Source organism: Pleurodeles waltl, chromosome 3_1, assembly GCF_031143425.1.
Source record: "Pleurodeles waltl isolate 20211129_DDA chromosome 3_1, aPleWal1.hap1.20221129, whole genome shotgun sequence".
NCBI lineage: Eukaryota > Metazoa > Chordata > Amphibia > Caudata > Salamandridae > Pleurodeles > Pleurodeles waltl.
Window position 1 is genome coordinate 211872047 of NC_090440.1, and position 19392 is coordinate 211891438.

A 19392-nucleotide genomic window follows, 5' to 3' on the forward strand; every position below is an offset into this window, starting at 1 on the left:
GGAACCTAAACCACCCCTTTCGCCGTGTGCATAACTACAACTTCAAGGGAACAAAAAAATGAAGCATTCCGCAAGTTCATACTCTAATAATGGCATGCAAATAACTGACATGTTGACTCTATTGCAAGAGTCCTTTAAACCACTCAGCATTTTTATCTGTTTGCTTCTCTTTATTTGTTTTTAGCATTCGCTCTCTTCTGTTGCTGCTTGTATATCTTAGTCATTCTCTTCCTTCACCTGCACCTTTTCTCTTCTATTTTCATGTACTCTTCATCTTCAGCATCTTATTTCCTTCCTCCCTTATTCCATTTATTTGTATCTACAATTCTGTTTCTCTCACAACAATCTATTGTTTCTTTATTTTCCGTTTCCTTTCTCATTATCGTCTTCCCCTTTTATATTGCTCCTACTAAAATAATAGGACTGTACATTAGGACGAAAGAACTTAAGAATTTGGGGACTGAGTCTTTCTACAGCATTCCTGGCTAGCTCACAGTGCCTCACCTCGATCCCCTAACCTTACTGGGGTGGAAGGTGATTCTGGAAACCTGAACATGACAATCTGATCCCAAAGGGAACCATGGAAACAGATGTTACCCTTTTGTTGTCTTACTCATGCATGCCCAGGTGAAACACAAGAGAGATACAAGATACGTTTTCAATACACTTATTGAAACAGTCATAATCTTGCATAGAGGGACTGAGCTGATAATTAGGCTGATGAACCACTAAAGCAATCATTTCAGTATTGCGAACATAGTGAAGAGAATAAACAGTCCAACCACGGCAAACGATTTCTAGATATTCCTACGTATCACTAACCCTATACTGCATAGTAAGTGTACTCTCTGTCTTTGCCCGAACCAAGAGGATAGCCTTAGCCACATACCTGGAGAACTGAACCAGGGAATCGGCCTGCAATGTAGATGGCAAGCCTTTGCTACAAATTGAAAGATCAGTGCCAGCAGAGCTGAATGTCGAACACAGCGTTCGTCTTCTGGGTCCGTGCATCAGTGCATTGTTTTTATAATCAAAGACACACTGTGTTAGAGGCACAGCTCAGATGCCATATATGTAAATATTAAAAGCTGTCTTAGGATGGGCAATGCAAGCATTAGACTATCTTGTATTGTGTTCCTAGCCTTGAACAGGGTGTACAGATTACATGGCAAGAAAGGCTCATTAAAAACAAGCAACGTGTACAAGGTATTCTTGGAATAATATCGTGCAAGCCTAAATGTGTAAAATGTCACTGCTAAAAGCAATGTCAGCTAAAACATATAAAATTTAAAATATAAAACTAAGCTAAAAATGGAGACCCAACGTGGGTCCAAGAACGCCTCACGACACCCCTTTCTTCTGTTTTCCTCTTGTCCTGACCTCTATTTTCTCAGTTTTCATCCACACTCTTCATCACTGTCATAGTCTTTAGTTCTATTGATTTTGTTTCTCTTTTTATCTTCTGTTCTTTTTTCTCAGGTTGAGGTTAGCCAAACACAGCATTGCCATTGGTGTGTGGATCTGCGTTGGATCTGCATCTCTAGATATACATAAATCTTTTTTTCTCTAATTACTCCAAAACTATAGAACAGATTTATACCAGTTTAGAAAAAGAGATCTTTCTGAACCAAGATCTAGCTTTGTGCCAAATTTGGTGTAATTCCGTTTTGCGGTTTTGTCTGTAGTCATGTCTAAAATCCCTTTGGGAAATTGCATGGGGAAAATGTATTTCAGAATCCACCCTTTTTCTCAGCCCCTGCTTGATGAATCACCCAAAATATTTCCAGTCAGCAGCAGCTGGATTGACTGGCATACTAGTTTCGAATATTTCGTGAAGATTCATCAAAAAGCACCAAAGTTATTTGCATAACAAAAAACACTTTTCCTATGGAAATAAGGTGCTAACTCTAGCCACCTAGTAGCACCCACCGGTAGGTAATATGTATTCTCCAAGCTAATTCATTTCCACATAAATACGGTTCCACATTGGCTTACCAATGTAATTTTTTACATATTAGATTTTTTTGTATTCTGTGTACGCTACTTTTGTTTATGTTGCATGTATTTATTTGCTTGCAATGAATCAGTAAAGGTATTTTTCACAGATAATTTATAAGTCTAAAGCAGCACTTTCACACATCTTTGGTCCTCTTCTCCACAGCCTTCTAGGACCATGGGAAACTCATCATCGACCCCTATACATTCCATTGACACTCCTGTCTTTTTCGTTCGTCTTACGTCCCATTGCTATAGCACAATGAGACTGCGTGACTTAGTGAACATATCTCCATAGGGAAGGGATCTTATGTGGCATATCTAAAGCTTAGACTAACATGTGGGTAGATCCCCAAACCGTGTTAGGCATTACAAGCAATTTGTGCACTCACATTCCTCAAACACAGTAGGATTCCGCAGGGAGCTGGTACTCGCACATTCAATGACAAATCACCCGATGGGAGAGTGTTGTGTAGCATATTGTGAAGGCTGTCTGGAGAGATTGATGGGCGGGGAGTCTGTAGTACAGTAGCTCATGGGCAAGCACTTTGATGCACAGTAACTGATGTGCAAACATTCTGTGTCAGTTTAAGGGGGAGGCAGGGTTTGCATAAAAGCCAATGAGTGGGCATTCTATGTAGAACAACTACTGAACAGGCGTTCTGTGGTACTGCAATTGGCGTTAGATGTTCTGTGTGGTGTAAACAATGAGCATGCATTCTGTGACACTGTCACTGGTAGCAGTCATTCTGCGTGTAGAACCTGATACTGATGAGTAGGCATTTTATGTATTGTAACCAATGAGCAGGCGTTCTCTGGAACTGTACTTTGTGGTCATGTTGCTGCATGTAGTAGCCAATGAGCAGACACTTAGTGGCATAAACAATGAGTAGAGCGAGTGATAAAGAATTGCCATTCTGCGGCACAGTATTTGACAGGCAGACATCCTGAGGGGCCTTACGAGTTTGGAAGGAATGTGTGGCACACTAACTCATGGAGTTATATTCGGTTTGAGGAAGTGATAGGCAGGCATCTTGTAACAGAGTAACTCACAGGCAGGCATTCTGCACCCAGAAACTGATGAGCAGGTAGTATGGGGACATATAACTAACAGCTAGGCGCTCTGTTAAAGATATTTTGTAGGAAATTCCAAAGATTTTCCATGGTACAACTGCTTGAAGAGCACACGCTCTGGTTATTGGACACAGGGACAGTTGTTGCCTCAAGCCTGCAGCCTTTGAAACCATTGCCTGCCTGTGTACGCAGCTGCATTTTGTCTCTCTTTCTCCTTTAGAATACTGGAAGATTCTGGCTTTGCTCTATTACCCCACACTCTACTACCCTTTGCTTGCATGCATGAGCGTCCGGCACGGGGCAGGCTACTTCCTGGGCGGCATTCTCTCCTGGCTCCATTGCGGCATTCTTATCTGGCAGAAAGCTCAGTGCCCAGAGGCACCCAAGGTAACTAACATGAGGTCAAAAGCTTCTTCAAGTCTGTCACTGCTTTGATGTTTGGCAATGCCTTAACCAGGGTCTTGTGTCCTTGACTCGAGAGGTGTTCAGCTCTCAGCTAAGCTCCCCCTAAATGCATTTTTTTCCTGTTTACTGACAAAAGTATTGGTAAACTGTGGCAGGAAGAGTGAAGTCCAGCTATGAATTTGGGATGTTTGCCATAACCATTCCCCCATCCATACATTTAATTGTAGACTTCCTGCATCACTCTGTCCCACTGTGGGATCTTTCTACGTAAACCACATGGGGTGTTCAACTATATGTCAGTATTTACAAAAGATGGGTCCGCATGTTATTGTCTGGGCAACCAATGGGGACACATCTATGTGATGTCAACTTACCATTGGCGAAGCTCACCAATAACACCCCCACCCCTCAGCGCCTTGAGACCCTCACGGGTGAGTAGTGTGCTATACAAATTCCCTGATTGATTGATTGATTGAATCAGACCAACGGACTCTGCACCCTGATGTTCCTGCTTTGTCCAAGTGACCCAAAGAACCTACTGTTAGTGTTGTGTTGGGATTAGGGGTGCTATCCTCATCCCTGGTGGAGGGTGGAGGGGTGAGAGGAGCTCAGGTGGGGCTGATGGTGTAGGAGTCTAGTTACTAACGTTCGTGTTTGTTCCTCCAGTTTCACAGATACTACTCGCTGCTCTCTGCCCTGCCTCAGATCGCCTGCTTTCTGCTGCTCACCTTGCTGTACCCAGCCTGGCTTCTGAAGAAGTGCAAAGAGGACAAGAAATCAAAGTGTGATGAGGTAAAGAGTTCCCTGTGTCCATGCCTCACATGTATATACATATGTGGATGCTGTATTTCCTGGCTCCTAGCCCTTTGAGTGTGATAGCAAGAAACTGTGCCGTCCTTTACATATACTTGCCCAAAGAGAGACCAAAGATTAATTTGTGCACTAAGACTAAACTGGAAGTTATCTCTCCGGCAAAAGACCAGTGAGTTAAATGGCATGGGGATACTTAAGGTACCCACTACTAAGAGCTCCTAGGAACTCAGTGGACCTGCTCACTTGCACCCCCTTCTTCAGAGGTGCTGGCTGCAGAAAGAAGACCACTATTCAATGGCTGGAAATTGTCATGGATACTAGGTCCATGGCTGGTCTAAGGCTCATTGATGGGATTTTGTATGAGGACATGGTGATGGCTGTGTTATGTTCCCTGTGATAGGCCCAAGCTTATCAGACTTGGGAGGCGTTAATTTCAAGTTTCGTAACAAACAGTGGCTTTAAAATTCCCACTTAATGAAAGAAAAAGAAAACTAACGAGGAGCCAGAAGTTTCCGAAGGTAAACTTCTTAATCAAAGAGGATTTGGCTTGAATGTAGCCGTTCACGGGAGAGAATTTCTTTCTCATGCCTTTTTCGGCTCGGTTTCCAAGGCAATGCATCATTAGCTGGATCCCTGACTCCTGATTGGATGAGACGGACAGAAAAGCCCTAAAGAACAGAAAGATCTTGTTTGAGCTTCTTTAGTAAAGCCTTGTCACTTGCATGCACTTCCAGACAAAACGCAGTGTTGTCCCTAGCAGTAAATAAATAGAAACATAGAAACAGTTTGTAGAAAATTAGTCTTATCAACTATTTACCTACCACTTATCGTTTATAATATTAGAAGATCCCACCTAATCTCAAACTTCCCCCCAATTCTTCTTCTTTTCGATTTACAGATTTATTTTAATTTGCGTGTTTTTTTGTTGTTGTTGCTGGAAATGAATTCTAACCTATACCAAACGCTCCCATATTGCACTTCGACTTCTACTCATCCTCCTTGTCAGTGAATTACAGGAATAAGCAGACGCCCGTAGCCCCTCTAGAATTTACCTGTACCTAATCGCCCGGCCAGACAAAGCTCTTGCAGACACACCTCCCCCGTTCCTGTACATGTGAAGCAACGCTTTGCTCTTTCTTCTGTCTCTTTCTCTCCCCCTCGCTCTCTTTCTTTTCCTCTTTGCTGCATCCCTCCTTTAGATTTGTTTCTGCCACAGTTTTTCTGTTTCAGCCACTGTTGATGCTCCTCTCTGCTGTTTTTTTCTTCTTTCACTTGTTTTCTGCTCATTTCTGCTGTTTCTCTAATGGAACGTGCGACTCTGCTTTTTTCCGGTAATTTCTGTCATTTTCACATGTTCTGTGCTAATTTCTGCTGCCACTCGCTCATTTTCTACTCATTTTTCTATTGACATTACCTCCCGTCCCTCCCTCGCCTTCCTTTAAACCAATGAGGCTTCCTGCCTCCCACTAGACCCTCCTTTCCCCTTTTAAACCCCCCCCACCCTTAACCCCTCCTGTTCTTTTTGTCTAGCCCATGCTAAACTTACCTTTTCTCTTGCTTCCACGGAGGGGCCTGGGGGACATCGTTTTCTGCACTCCTCGGGGCGCGGAGCTCCGCGAGGTGTGCTTCGGCCGGGCGCGTCTTTTCGGAGCAGGCGGGGCTGCTCGTCAGACGCGTCCTGGGAGTCGGCTGACGGTGTCAGCCGGCTCTTTGTGGCTGGGGCGTCAAGTTCCGGTTTCCTTCGCCGCGGAGCCACGTAGAGGTGCCGAGGAGGATTTTTTGAGTTCCTGGACGGGTAGGACCGGCGTTCTGCCCGCATATTTGATTGCATTTTTGGATTTTGACCTTTGTGTGGATTGGTTAATGGTTGTGTTGTGGGAGGTCCTGGGCCCTGTATATTTGGGGTGTTTTAGGGTTGGTGGTAGTGTGTTCTTGATTCTACCATGCCTAAGGTGCCTGCTAAGAGACGGAGGATTGTTTTTCCTCCTCCTCAGAGGTGGAGGGTGCTGCTGGCATTTCGAACCCTGAGGGCCCCCAGGTTCAGGGTGGTGGGGCTGCACCTCTCATGTCCAGGGAGGAGGTACAAGAGATGATCGAAGTGGCTGTTTCCAGAGCTCTTCAAGCGGGGATCGCCAGGCCTAGTCGGTCTAAGGCTACCCATACACCTGCGTCTGCAGGGAAGTCCTCCTCAGAGAGTGAGGAAGGGGAAGCTCCATCTACGTCCTCTGGGGGTAAATATGTCTCCAGGGAGGAGATGTGGGATGTGATGGCACATGTATGGCACAATTTGGGGTTTCCAGTGTTTCAACCTACAAACTCGGACTCTCACTTATTTCCGCAATATCAGACGCCTTCTAGGTTTGCCATGCCTTTTCAGGGACCTGTGAAGGATATGGTGTTTCGAGAATGGAAGGATGTGGATAAGGCTCAGGTTCCACGATTCCTTCAGAAACTTTATTTACTTGAGGGTGAGGAGGTATTACCTCCCTCGGTCCGCCTGGATTCAATTTTGGCTACCTTGATTGGCAACACAGCAGTCAATCCGGAGGATTGTGTGCCTACTGATGCCACAGACCGTAAGGTGGATTCAGGGCTCAAGAGGGCTTTTGCGGCTGAGAATCTGGCACTGACAGCAGGTATATATTCTGCTTATGCGGCCCAGTCATTGGTGCAGGACTTTGATAAGCTGGCGGTAGCTGTTAAGGAAGGGGCGGAGTGTTCAGAGCTCCTGGCTGGTATGGAGCACCAGGCCAGGTTGTTGGCAGATGTGTCGTCGGATGTGGTCCGTACTTCGGCTCTGGCGTCTGGAGCTTTGATTGGGGCCCGTAGGTCCCTCTGGTTGCGATCCTGGAAGGCCAACCCGGGGGAGAAGTCTGCCTTACTGCGACTGCCTTTTGAGAGTCGTAGCTTGTTTGGGGATCAATTGCCTTCCATGCTTTCCAAGGCGTTTAAAGAAAGGAAACATGCATTGCCTTATAAAGGGGGATCTGCTTCAGGAAAAGGGTGGAAGAAACATTCCCGTTCTTCTCCCAAGATGGATGCCAAATCTTTTTCTTTTAGGAATCGTCGTTTTCAGCCTCGTTTTTCCTCTAAGAAAGCTGCTCCTTCGAACCGGGGTGGGTTCAAGAAGGGGTCCCGACAATCACTGTGGGCCTGGCATAGGGCCGGTTGGGGCAAGGCTGAGGCACTTTCTTTCAACTTGGAAGGAGAGAGTCAGTGATCATTGGGTGCTGGACATTGTGGCCAGTGGTTACGTCATCGATTTGGTTGTGGTGCCTCCAGATTCGGGGGTCCGTCCCACTCCTCTGCCTACAGGAGGGGCACGGAGAGAGGCATTGTTGGACGGAGTCCAGGACTTACTGTTCAAGGGGGCCATTTCCCGAGTTCCCCTGGAAGAGAGGAGTCAGGGCACTTGTTCTGTCTTATTTCTAGTTCAGAAAGTATCAGGGGGGTTTCGGCCTGTGCTCAATCTGAAGGAAGTGAATGCTTGGATCAGGACGGTGCATTTCCGCATGCTGTCAATTCAGACTATCTTTCCATTGGTCAGTCAAGGGGACTTTCTGGTGTCACTGGATCTGCAGGATGCTTACCTGCATGTGCCTGTGGCAAAGACTTCTCAGAGGTTCCTGAGGTTTGCAGTGGATCAAGAGCACTATCAGTTTTGTGTACTGCCTTTCGGCCTCAAGTCTTCTCCTCTGATTTTTACAAAGGTGCTGGCCCCCCTGGTGGCTTTGCTGCATTCAGAAGGGGTATTTATTCATCCATATCTGGACGACATCCTGATTCATGCACCCTCGCGGGACCTGTTGCAGAGGCAGTTGGCCAGAGTTCTGGTGGTCCTGCAAAACCACAGGTTTTTAATCAAGTGGGGAAAATCAGATTTAGTCCCATCCCAGGATCTGGTTTTTCTAGGGGCTCGGTTTCGTGCTCTTCTGGGTTTGGTGACGGGGTCAGAAAAGAGATTAGGTGTGCTTCAGTCCCTAGTGAGGGAGTTGTGTTACGGACTGCCCCCGTGCTCCTCTATGGTTGCGTCTGCAAGGCCATTTGGCGTCTGTGACATTTCTGGTCCCTTGGGCGCATTTCCATCTGCTTTGCTTGATGACCTGGTTCCTGAGAAGGTGGGCGCCAGGGTCCGGTTCTCTGATAACCAGGATTCCGGGGTCAGGGTTGATTCGCAGGGAGTTAAGATGGTGGTTGGATTCCGATCATCTTCAGGTAGGGGTGTCTTTGTCTCCTCTGAGCCCAGTGGTGGTGACTACGGATGCCAGCCTCTCTGGATGGGGGGCTTGGATGGGGTCAGCACAGATTCGGGGGTTCTGGTCCCCGCTGGAGGCCATTCGGTCGTCGAATTGGCACGAGTTGAGGGCTGTATTGTTGGCTCTGATACATTTCCAGGTGTCCCTGAAGGGAGCTGCGGTTCTTGTTCGGACGGACAACTTAGTAGCCAAGGCTTATGTCAACCGACAGGGGGGGGACCAGGTCCAGGGCTTTGTTCAGTCTGGCCAGGCAGATTTTTTTGTGGGCTCAGGAATGGGTTCCTTCTCTCAGGGCTACGTACATTCGGGGGGTGGTCAATGTTCTGGCGGATCTGCTGAGCAGGGTGATTCCTTCATCTCAAATTTTCTCCCTCCGGAAGTCACTGTTTCTTCATCTGGTTCGTCTCTGGGGTCTTCCACTGCTGGATGTGTTTGCGTCCGTGGAAAATGCGAAGCTAGGTCGCTTCTGCTCCCGGTTTCGGTGTCCTTAGGCTTGGGAAGTGGACGGGATGTCGTGTCCTTGGCCGAGGGGCCTTTTGTATGCCTTCCCGCCGGCTGATCAGCTGATCAGGTCTTTTCTGTTGAGGGTGAGGCTTCTGGGGGTCGGGGTTATCCTGATTGCGCCCCATTGGCCGAGGGCGAATTGGTTCCCATTGCTGCAGTTGATGGCATCCGGCCGGATGTGGCCTCTTCCGCTTTGTCCATCTACCCTGGAGTTTCCCTGCCTCTCGATGGGGTCTTTGAGGAGGTTACACTTGACGGCCTGGAAGTTGAACGCCGGGGTTTGACGGGGCTGGGGGTACCAGTGGCTTTGAGTTCTACTTTACTGGCTTCCAGGCGGCGTTCCACTTTGCTTTCGTATGGTAGGCAGTGGAAGGTTTTTTCTTCTTGGTGCTTACGGCATGAATTGGATCCTACCTGCGCGTCTATCTTTGATGTGATGCAGTTCTTGCAGGATGGTAGACAATTGGGGTTGTCAGTGGCGTCTCTGCGGGTGCAGTGGGCGGCTATTCAGGCGTTTAGAGGTCCGTGGCGTAATCTTCCGGATGAGGGTCGTTTGATGCCTAGATTTTTTCAGGGGCTTCTTAATTTGTTTCCTCGCCCTGTACGTTCTTTTCCTTCATGGGATCTTTCTTTGGTTTTGGATGCTTTAAGGGCTGCCCCTTTTGAACCACTGGGGGACTGTGATTTGCGCCATCTTTCCTTGAAGACGTTCTTTTTGGTGGCCATTACTTCGGCCCGCCGTTTAGGGGAATTGGGGGCCTTGGCCTGTTCTTTTCCTTTTTGTAAAGTTTTTCAGGATCGGGTGGTTCTTGTTCCGGTGCCTTCTTTTATCCCGAAAGTTAATTCTTCTTTCCATGCTCGCCAGGAGGTCATCCTTCCTTCCTTCCTTTTGTCTGAATCCCTCCTCGGTGGAGGAGGTTCGTTTACATTCGTTAGATGTGCGCAGGGCTTTGTTGGAGTATCTGCGTGTAGTGGCTTCTTTCCGTAAGGGTGATTCGCTTTTTGTAAATTTCGGTCCGGCCCGTAAAGGGGAGATGCCTTCCACGGCTTCCTTGAGTCGGTGGGGGAGATCATTGATTCTGTTGGCTTATTCCTTGAAAGGGGTGGTTCCTCCACAGGGGATTCAGGGTCGTTCTACCAGGGGTATGGCGGCTACGGTGGCTGAGCTTCAGGGGACTTCAGTGGTGGAAATTTGCAGGGCCGCCACTTGGGCCCTGTCATCGACGTTTGTTCGGCATTATAGGCTGTCGGACTTGGGTGGTTTGGAGTCGGTATTGGGTCACAGAGTCTTATCCTCTATGAGGTAATAGGGGTGGACGTTTGGTGGCCTTTGTGCATGGTAATAAACTTCTTGCAACTCAGTGTCCGTCTCCTGTGTGTTTCCTGCTATGTCTCATTGGTTTAAAGGAAGGCGAGGGAGGGACGGGAGGTAATGCGTCCATTTTCTTACGATAATGGCATTACTCCTAGTCCTACTCCCTCGCCTTCCTTTCCGCTCCCTCCCGGTACGGACTGTCTGAGTTGCTACTTGGGCTTGGTTTTTGTACAGGAGGGGATAGGGGTGGGGGGGGTTTAAAAGGGGAAGGGAGGGTCTAGTGGGAGGCAGGAAGCCTCATTGGTTTAAAGGAAGGCGAGGGAGTAGGACTAGGAGTAATGCCATTATCGTAAGAAAATGGACGCAATTTCACTGTTTTTCTGCTAATTTATGCTGTCACTTTTATGCTCCTTCCAGCTCTTTTTCGTTTTCACCACGTTCACTCTCTTTATTCTCTCTCTGTGCCACTGTTGTTTTTCTGATATTTTTTCACGATTTTTGGATCCTTTTCTCACCTTGTTTCCTCCCTTCAGGGGACCTTTCCTTCCCCCTGCCCCTCCTGAGCTCTCCTTAATTGTTTTTCTCTGTCCCGTGCTTTCCTGCGCCCACTTCCAGCCCTGTCCATTGCCTCCCTGCACCCCTTCCCCACCCTGCCATGACCTACTTAATGACAGCTACAGCCTGGAAACAAAGCAGACGTGCACAGTTGATGTGCTGTTGGTGCACCAAAGGTGCATCAAAAGCAAGCCCATCTTCTCCTGTCTGTGCCTAGCAGCAGGAACATGTGTCCTCCAGTGACCCATAGCTACTCTACTCCAGCTTTCGTACTCTTAACCATGGCTGCTGCTCGCAACGCCTAACATCACATTGTGCTACACAACACTGTAGGAGCGACCTCCTTGCTCTCCTGCAAGGTTTCATGCTCTCTGCCACACCTACTGCTACTGCTCTCCACTCCTGCACCGACAGCACCCAACACCGCACTCTCTCACACAGATTAGCCTTTGCCCATGCAACACACCGCACTCTCATGCATGCTCCTCAACAGACACTCACTCACCAAACACACCACGAAGGTCATGGACATGCTGCACAACCAAGTTTCAGATCTGGTGTTACTCACGGAAACCTGATTGCACCCAGCATTGACCCTGACTTCACCACAACCATCCCTGCCAGCTAAAAAATCGCCATGGAGGACCATCAGCACAGGCCAGATTCGGTGTCATCTTCAAGGATGCCATGAGGTGCACCACCTCCATGGACACATCCAAACCACAATATGGAATGCCTAATTTTCAAACTTCACGACACAGCCAATTTCACCTGAGCAGAACCCTCATCTAGAGGCCACCAGGACCTCACACCAGCTTCATCAACAATACTGTGGACTATGTCACTCCTCTCATCCTCGACTTCAGTACCTTCATCCTCCTCAGAGACTTGAAATTCACTTGTGAGACCGTGGCGATCGGAACTCATCAGCATTACAAGAAGACCTCGGAAACCACGGCCTCAACCAATGCATTAATAGGCATACACACTCTGCCTGACAACTCATTGACCCAGTCTTCACCTCTATTGACAGCTCAGTCGACTAGCCCGCGCTGATCACCCAGACAGACCTTACCCGTGTCAAGTTTAACATTCCTATCACACACTAACAAAGACTGACTGCTGCCAGATCTGCACACTGAAACTGGAACAACATACCAGAGGGTGATTGGACTACTGCTGTCGCTGCACATCAGCCTGAGCACGACAGAAGCCTGCCGGCATCCATCTATACCTTCAACAACTGGATCACCACCTGTGCCAAAACCCTGGCTTCCCTTGGCAAAACAAAGCCACAAGATCCAGACCCCAGGAAAACAGGTAAGGAGCACTCAGCTCCAGAGTCCAAGCTAGTTGGTACTCAGAGGAGCTCACAAAAATGAAGCACCACTGCAAACACCTAACTCACCGATAAAGGAGTCAAGACAACACAGCCCAAAAAATATTCAAATCTGTCCTAAGACTCTACCACCATCAGATCTGGGACACTAAACACTGAGCACTTGCAGGCCACATTGACACCCAAACCAACAGTAGGAAGTGCCATTGTGAAATATCTAATTTCACCTGTGGCAAATTCAGCAGCCACACCCTCTTAAAGGACATGTGCAACAAACTGTCTGGACACTTGAACAGCAAAATACGTTATGTAGATAGCAAATTCAAGCCTCAGGTGACCCAGTAGACTGCACTCATGAATTCCCATCTCAATCCAGAAACTGACCATGACCAGCTATCATCTTGGACAAAAATGCCACCCCATTCAGTCCCATCGACCTCTGCCCTCACCACAACTTCACCAGAGGACTTCAACCCATCAGCGAAGTGCTCACACTTATCTTAACACCTCAATCTCATCAGCCACCTTCCTGGACACATGGATACATGCCACAGTCCCCCCCCCCCTGCACAAGAAGCCCTCCTTGGACCCATAAATGCTTGCCAACTACAGATCAGTCTCCTTGCTACCATATCAGCAAGACTCCTAGAGAAACTCATCAATCTCACCAACCATCTTAATGACCACAACTCTTCAACACCAAGCAGTCTGGCTTCAGACCCAACCACAGCACAGAAGCACCCTACATTGCCACCACAGATGGCATCTGCATGATGCTGGACGGAGGAGGCACAGTGGCCTTCACCCTCCTGGACGTTCTTGTGGCATTCAATATAGTTTCTCACCCTATACTCACCTGATGCCTCAATATTACATAAGATTGATATCCAAGGACCTGCTGTCTGCTGAATTATCTACTTCCTAACTGGCAGGATACAAGCAGTCAGACTAACCCCCTACTCATCTGTGTAGTACTGCAAGAATCTTCACTCAGCCTGACTCTCTTCAACATGTACATTATACCTCTGTCTAGCTTCTTTCTTACTCATGACATCAACATCCTCTCCTATGCCAGTGATTCACAACTCATAGTCTCCGTCTCGGACAAGACTCCCATCACCTCGAACAAGTTCACTACCTGCTTGACTGAAATTGCCAAGTGGATGAAGACTAGCTGCCACAATTCAGTAACCACAAGACAGATATCATGATCTCACTGGGGGAATTCACTTGGTGGCCAGCTGAACTAGGACACATGCCCACCTCCAGCACCAATATCAAAAACCTTGAAAATGTCATTGACCGCAAACTCAACATGACTTCCCAAGTCAACACCGTTACAAGCGCCTGCTTTCACATCTTCAAGATGCTGAGGAATATCTTCAAATGGTTCCAAGCAGCACTCACAAACTCTTCACATATTTCCACATCAAAAGCAAGCTGGACGATTGAAACACTCTCTATACAGACTGCATCAAATAACTCCCCACACAACTGCAACCCATTCAGACCTTGGCAGCCACAGTAACTCTCATGCAGTATATAAATCCAGTCACACCTCAAGGAGCTCTGCTGGCTTCCAGTACACAAGCATGCAAAGTTCAAACTCCTCACACCTTCAAAGAAGTACAAAACTCTGTCCCAGCCTACTGCAATAGCCACATCTCCTTTCACAAACCATTCAGACACCTACACTCAGCTGAACTTCACACATCCCACATAAATGCAGAACCAGATCCGGCAGTTGAGCATTTTAAAACATGGAGGGGCCTGCCGCTACACATCAGAGCCTCCTCCTTATTTTTTCAGTTCTGCAAGCAGCTAAAGACCTGGTTCTTTGAGTAGCCCCTCTGACCTCCCTTCCTTATGCAAGGCTAGCCTCACACTTGCTCGTTGCCAGTCTACCATCCCAGGTGATTGTGCACTCTAAAAATGTTCATAAATTAACATTGTATATCACAATAGGGATGTTCATGTACGGACAATCATCTTCAGCTCTCATGCTTAATTTGTGCAGGTGATGGGCACCAGCATTCACTTTTGGGGGAGTGGGACTTATATTTCATAATAAAAAAAGACAAAAACGCATAAAGTAGACTGGAGGAACCAATCTTCCAATCTACTTTGTGAATAAAAAGCAACTTGTGAGAGTGAAGAAAAGGGACAGGTAGGGTAGTGTAAGAAAGTGGAATGAGAACAAATCAAATCTCAACAGCCTTGGCATTATGCAACCCCTACAGTGGGCAGCACCTGCAGCATATGCCCTCCTTTTGTCATAACTTCTTTTTCATTGGGTCCCTCACTCTGCTTCATTCTCGTTGACAGTGTGAACTCACACACTCTAAGGGTTTTGACTATGCATCCTCATTTGCTTGTGACTTTCCTATTTCACTGTACCCCTCACACTGGTCTATTCTCTTTGTCTCTGTACACTTACACAGCTCTATTCTCTCTTACTGTATGCCGTCAGTTGGTCATTAGTCTTCTCTAGCACTGTGTCCTCACATAGCTCTGGTCTGTTGTTTGAGAGTGTGCTTCCAGTTGGTCATTATGCATCTCTTTCACTGTGCTCTCACAGGGCTCTATTCTTTTTGACTCTGCACCCTCATTTTCTTGTTATTTTTCTCTTTCACCGTACCCCTCATACTGGTCTATTCTCTTTGTCTTTGAACACTTACACAGGCTCTATTCTCTCACTAGTCTCTGTCACTGCACTCTCACACTGCACTCAGTTGATCATTACTCATATCTTTCATTGTGTCCTCACATGGCTCTATTCTCGGACTATACTCTTCTGTTAGTGCCCAGAGTTGGTTATTACTCTTCTGGTTCACTCTTCCCTCACACAGATCTAGTCCCTTTATCTATGTGCCCTCAATTGGTTGTTGGTTTTCTCTTTTATTTTGCCCTCATGTAACTTTAGTTTCTTCAACTGTATGCCCTCAATCTCTTATTGCACCCCTTCCTTGGCCAGTTGTCTCTGTTCTCTAGCGGTATTGAATTTATCTTTCATTTTGCACCTTCCATGGATAACTGCCTCTCTCCTCTTTTCCAGTTTGCCCTATGTTGGCAGTCACTTTTGTCTCTCAGCTGTGCCCTTCACACAAGTCTTTGCTTTCGCTTCAACACTCATTCAACCATCTGCTCTTTCACTGTACACCCTAACAAAGACTGTCTGTTGTGAGAGTCCAACCTTGCCAGTAGAATTGGAGGTGTTGCTTCTCAGTGAACACTCCTGTACTCAGGGTCTTAATAAAGACTGGCATCCTGAATCCCAAAGTTGCTTTCCTTCAACCCTGGCTGCCATGCTTAACAGCAGAGGTTGGGGTGGTTAGACCATGGAGGCATGTCTGACCTCATGCATATGCTCATTAAGATGCATACCATCCCTCCAACCAACACAAGTGAATAACAATAGGAAAAATCTAGAGTATATTTTCCATGTACCTTTCATGTACCTGACCATTGTAGCTACTCCTTTAATTATCACAGAAGGCTTATTTTCCTCACAGTATTGTGGAGAGATGATGATCTCTGAACTGTTCCAGTATTGTTCCAAGTCTGGGTTGACACCAGCTCAAGGTGACCGATTCAGCACAGACAGCAAATTTCCTTTTTCATGTCTCACCTACCAGACAAATTGATTGGAAAAGACAAGTTTTGCCTTGTATTCTTCTGCTGCTCAATTTTAGGGAACTACTTTTTTGTTTTTGCTCAAGCACTCCATGAGAGTACGTGTGTTTTCCAGCTCTGTCCCATGTGTGCTTCTCTCCCCACAAAACAGCCATACCCTACCGCACTCCGTATTGCTAACTCTTTTGAATTGCAACCTCTCTCTAGAGTGCGTCTCTCCTGCCAAACTCCCCCATTGCTTGTGCTCTGTGTTGCTTTCTCGCTTGTGTACTTCACTCTCTGTTCCCCATTTTGCTTTTCCTCTGGTTGCTGCATTCTGTCCCCCCACAAACTTCCTGTTGCTTCCCCCTACACGCTCCTCTGCTGCACCCATACCCGCATTCTTTTTTTATTTTATTTTTATTTTAATTTAGTTACTATTTTGGAGGCATCAGACAGCGAATTTCAGACACCCTCCGGCCTAAACAAAACACCTTTGTGCTACTTCTAGTTGATTTTTTAAAATGTACTAATCAATTTGTTTTTCGAATAAAACAAATGGTGCCCGCATCATCGTAAATGCACGCACCTCCAAAATGATGTGGCTGCGGGTGCTGTTCAGTCTTTTTTTTCCTTTAGGCCATGCTGCACAGCATTTTACTAATGCTGTATAGCATTGCCAGAAGTAATTTGCAAAGCCAATAAGTCCAAAAGCCGAGATGTGCTGCTTTTGCCAGTGCTTGTAATTCCTTTAAACTTTGATGTGTTTCTTGTCACATTGTCTCCTTCACATTTAGTCGATAGCATTGTGTCCTTTTTGTCAGGCATGGCGCATACAGTACACTTAAAGGGTATCTTAAATATTCTACTTCGGTGTCTGCCCTGCTCTACTACGCCATAGTTAGCTGTTATGACACTTTTCTATTTACTCTCACCACCAACACCACTCATTATCTTTTAAGGATGAAACATAGGACAACCTCTACAGAGTGCTGAGGTTAACATTGTTCAATGCAAGCCCAAAAGAGCATGGATGCAAGAGCATAGAAGGTTGCAGACCTGAATGAATTTTTCAACTTTGCCATTGGCAGCCTGAGGCTGAGTTTTATGTGGGAAATGATCAGATTTTTTATTATTCAAAAACCCAGTGCCTTGGAGTTATGAAACAATGTGTGTTGTTGACATATTGTGGATTATGTGTGGCTGAGATATCTTTCAATTTCGGGGCTTTGTTGTCATAAACACGTCATTTAAGATCTTCACTATAGCTGCAGCTCATGATGACTAACAAATACCTACTACTTTGTGTGCTGCAGAAGGTGATGCTTACTTATCACCATGGCTGCATTATTGGGGATGGGCATTTGCATAGCCAGCAGCTTGAAAGAGAAAACAGCTCATGTCCTTGTCCTTGATCTGAGCATCTCAATCTGGAAATGTTGCTATGTCCCCATCTATTAAACAGTCTTCTAAAGTGGACTGCCTCCATTTGTAACCAGTCTAAACTCTGAACATGTTCAACTGATCCTTTCTGTTAGTCTTGCCACATGGATCTTTGATCCCTTTAGTTAGTCAAACTCCCCATATTCAATTGTCCTCTTCTGTTAGATTGTTTCCCCAATTTTACACTGTTCTCTTCTGTAAGTATATTTCACTATTACCTTATTTTAGTTAGTCTCCCCTTGCTACATTGTTTCTCTCTGTTAGTCAGTATGAATGCAGATGAACGCAAGTATCCTACAAAAGTAACACTGATGCCACAGGCTGCAAAAGATTTGGAATCTGATCCAGCAGTGAAGGCCACAGTGAACCCAATGGGTGATTCCAGGGAAGCCCTGTACCAAAAAACAAGTGCGTATGGATTTGAATCTTTGGCAAGCAGATGTTAATAAAATCACAGACTCTGTGGGAAAAGCAGAAATGTATTCTATCAAGATGTCTCAGGAAATAAAGACTCTAAAAGACAGTTTTCAAACTACAGGCTACCTCGCTGCGTTATGTGGCTAAGGATGAGGTTGCAAAGGGCTACTCCAGAAGAAATAATTTGCGTATCATAGGCATTCCAAAAAGGGTATAGGAGTATTGAGAAGAAAACGCTCTTTACTCTTTTCACATAAAACCTCAACAAAATCGGAGTTAAATATGTAGCTATTTAAAAATAGTACATACTAAGCTCACCTGTAGGCTTACCTGCACCTTTAGGCTGAGAGGCAACCATGGAACCAGCATGGTTGGCTACTGGTCATGTCAGTGTTCTGATGGGCTTGACTTAGGTATGTCCACTGCATATCTGTACTGTGGATGCCATTTTATGGCCCAGTGCTCTGCAATAAGGAGAGGAGGCAGAGGGTGACATGTCTTGCAATGGCCCTAGTTAGTTAGGTTGTGCTGTAAAGAAAGGGCTAAAATAAAAATTATTGGCAACAAAAATAGCTAAAATAAGAAGGAAAGTATGTATCTTCGAAAAGTAAGATGACAAGGAAAGGAGTTCCAGAGCCTACCTGCCGCAACTGAGAAAGTTCTGCCTCCCCATCTCTTTTTCTGAATTCAGGAGACAACCACCCAATTATGATCTGTCGAGGGAAGATTTCTCATTGTGATACATCATTGAAACATGGTTTTGATTCCATAGGGACTCACATTGTTTCATGAATGAATAAATGAATGAATGAATGATACAAAGGGCCTTAAAAATAATGGCTTTTTCACCGGAAGCCAGTGAAGTTTATGTAGTCACCTGGAGACCGACTGATGTTTAGGAATATCTAGTGTCAGTTTTGTCACCTCATTCTGCACTATTTTGCAGCTTTGATAGTTTCGTCTTGTTGGTATCAAAGTAAAGCGCATTTTAATGATCAATCATATATTAAATAAGCACCGGGGCTACACGTTTGCGTGCCGGAAGGGGGATAAATGGAAAGACTTTCCACAGCATTCTAATAATCCTGAAGCAAGTTACCAACTAAATTCAATGAACTAAATTACATAACTCACAAGATTCAGTCACCTGCGCCCACATTTTACAAGAAAAAGAAAGGGGACAGTGAGTGAGCAAGATTGTTGTAAGCAAAATTGTTGTAACTCGGTAATCAATTTAAAATATTCGTACCGTGGGCGCCATTTTATGGCTCAGTTTTTGACAATGAGGAGAGGAGGCAGAGGGTGACATGGCTGGTTCCTCCACTAGCCAGGCGACCAGCTCTGTTAAGAAAAGAATAAATAAATATACTAGCAAGGAAAAATGGGAATAGCGTGAGATTGTGCCATTCTGGGATAGAGTTGGAAGGCAGCTGTCCGAGGTGACTGAAAGTGCAGTTCATTTGACAGTACAATTGGCACTGCTGGGACTTGGAATAATTGCATCACACCAAGGTATGGTTAAAAAAACAAAAAAAACTTTAAAATGGAGCTGGTGGTGTCAAGAATTGTTATTACAAGACTGGATGAAGCACACGTGGTGTGGAGTCATGGACATGTGCATGATGGCTGAAAATAGACTATGAAGACTGAAGATGCCTGAAGAC

At 46.0% G+C, this 19392-nt stretch overlaps 1 protein-coding gene across 2 annotated transcripts in view; it reads left to right on the forward strand.

Moving 5' to 3' along the window:
* The window catches only part of STRA6 (signaling receptor and transporter of retinol STRA6), a 276453-nt gene that overhangs the window by 138046 nt on the left and 119015 nt on the right, over positions 1-19392 (forward strand). For both annotated transcript variants that reach the window (XM_069222218.1, XM_069222219.1), the window contains exons 6-7: positions 3290-3456; positions 4141-4266. In XM_069222218.1, the coding sequence (XP_069078319.1) occupies positions 3290-3456; positions 4141-4266 (293 nt within the window). The remainder of the gene's footprint in view (positions 1-3289; positions 3457-4140; positions 4267-19392) is intronic.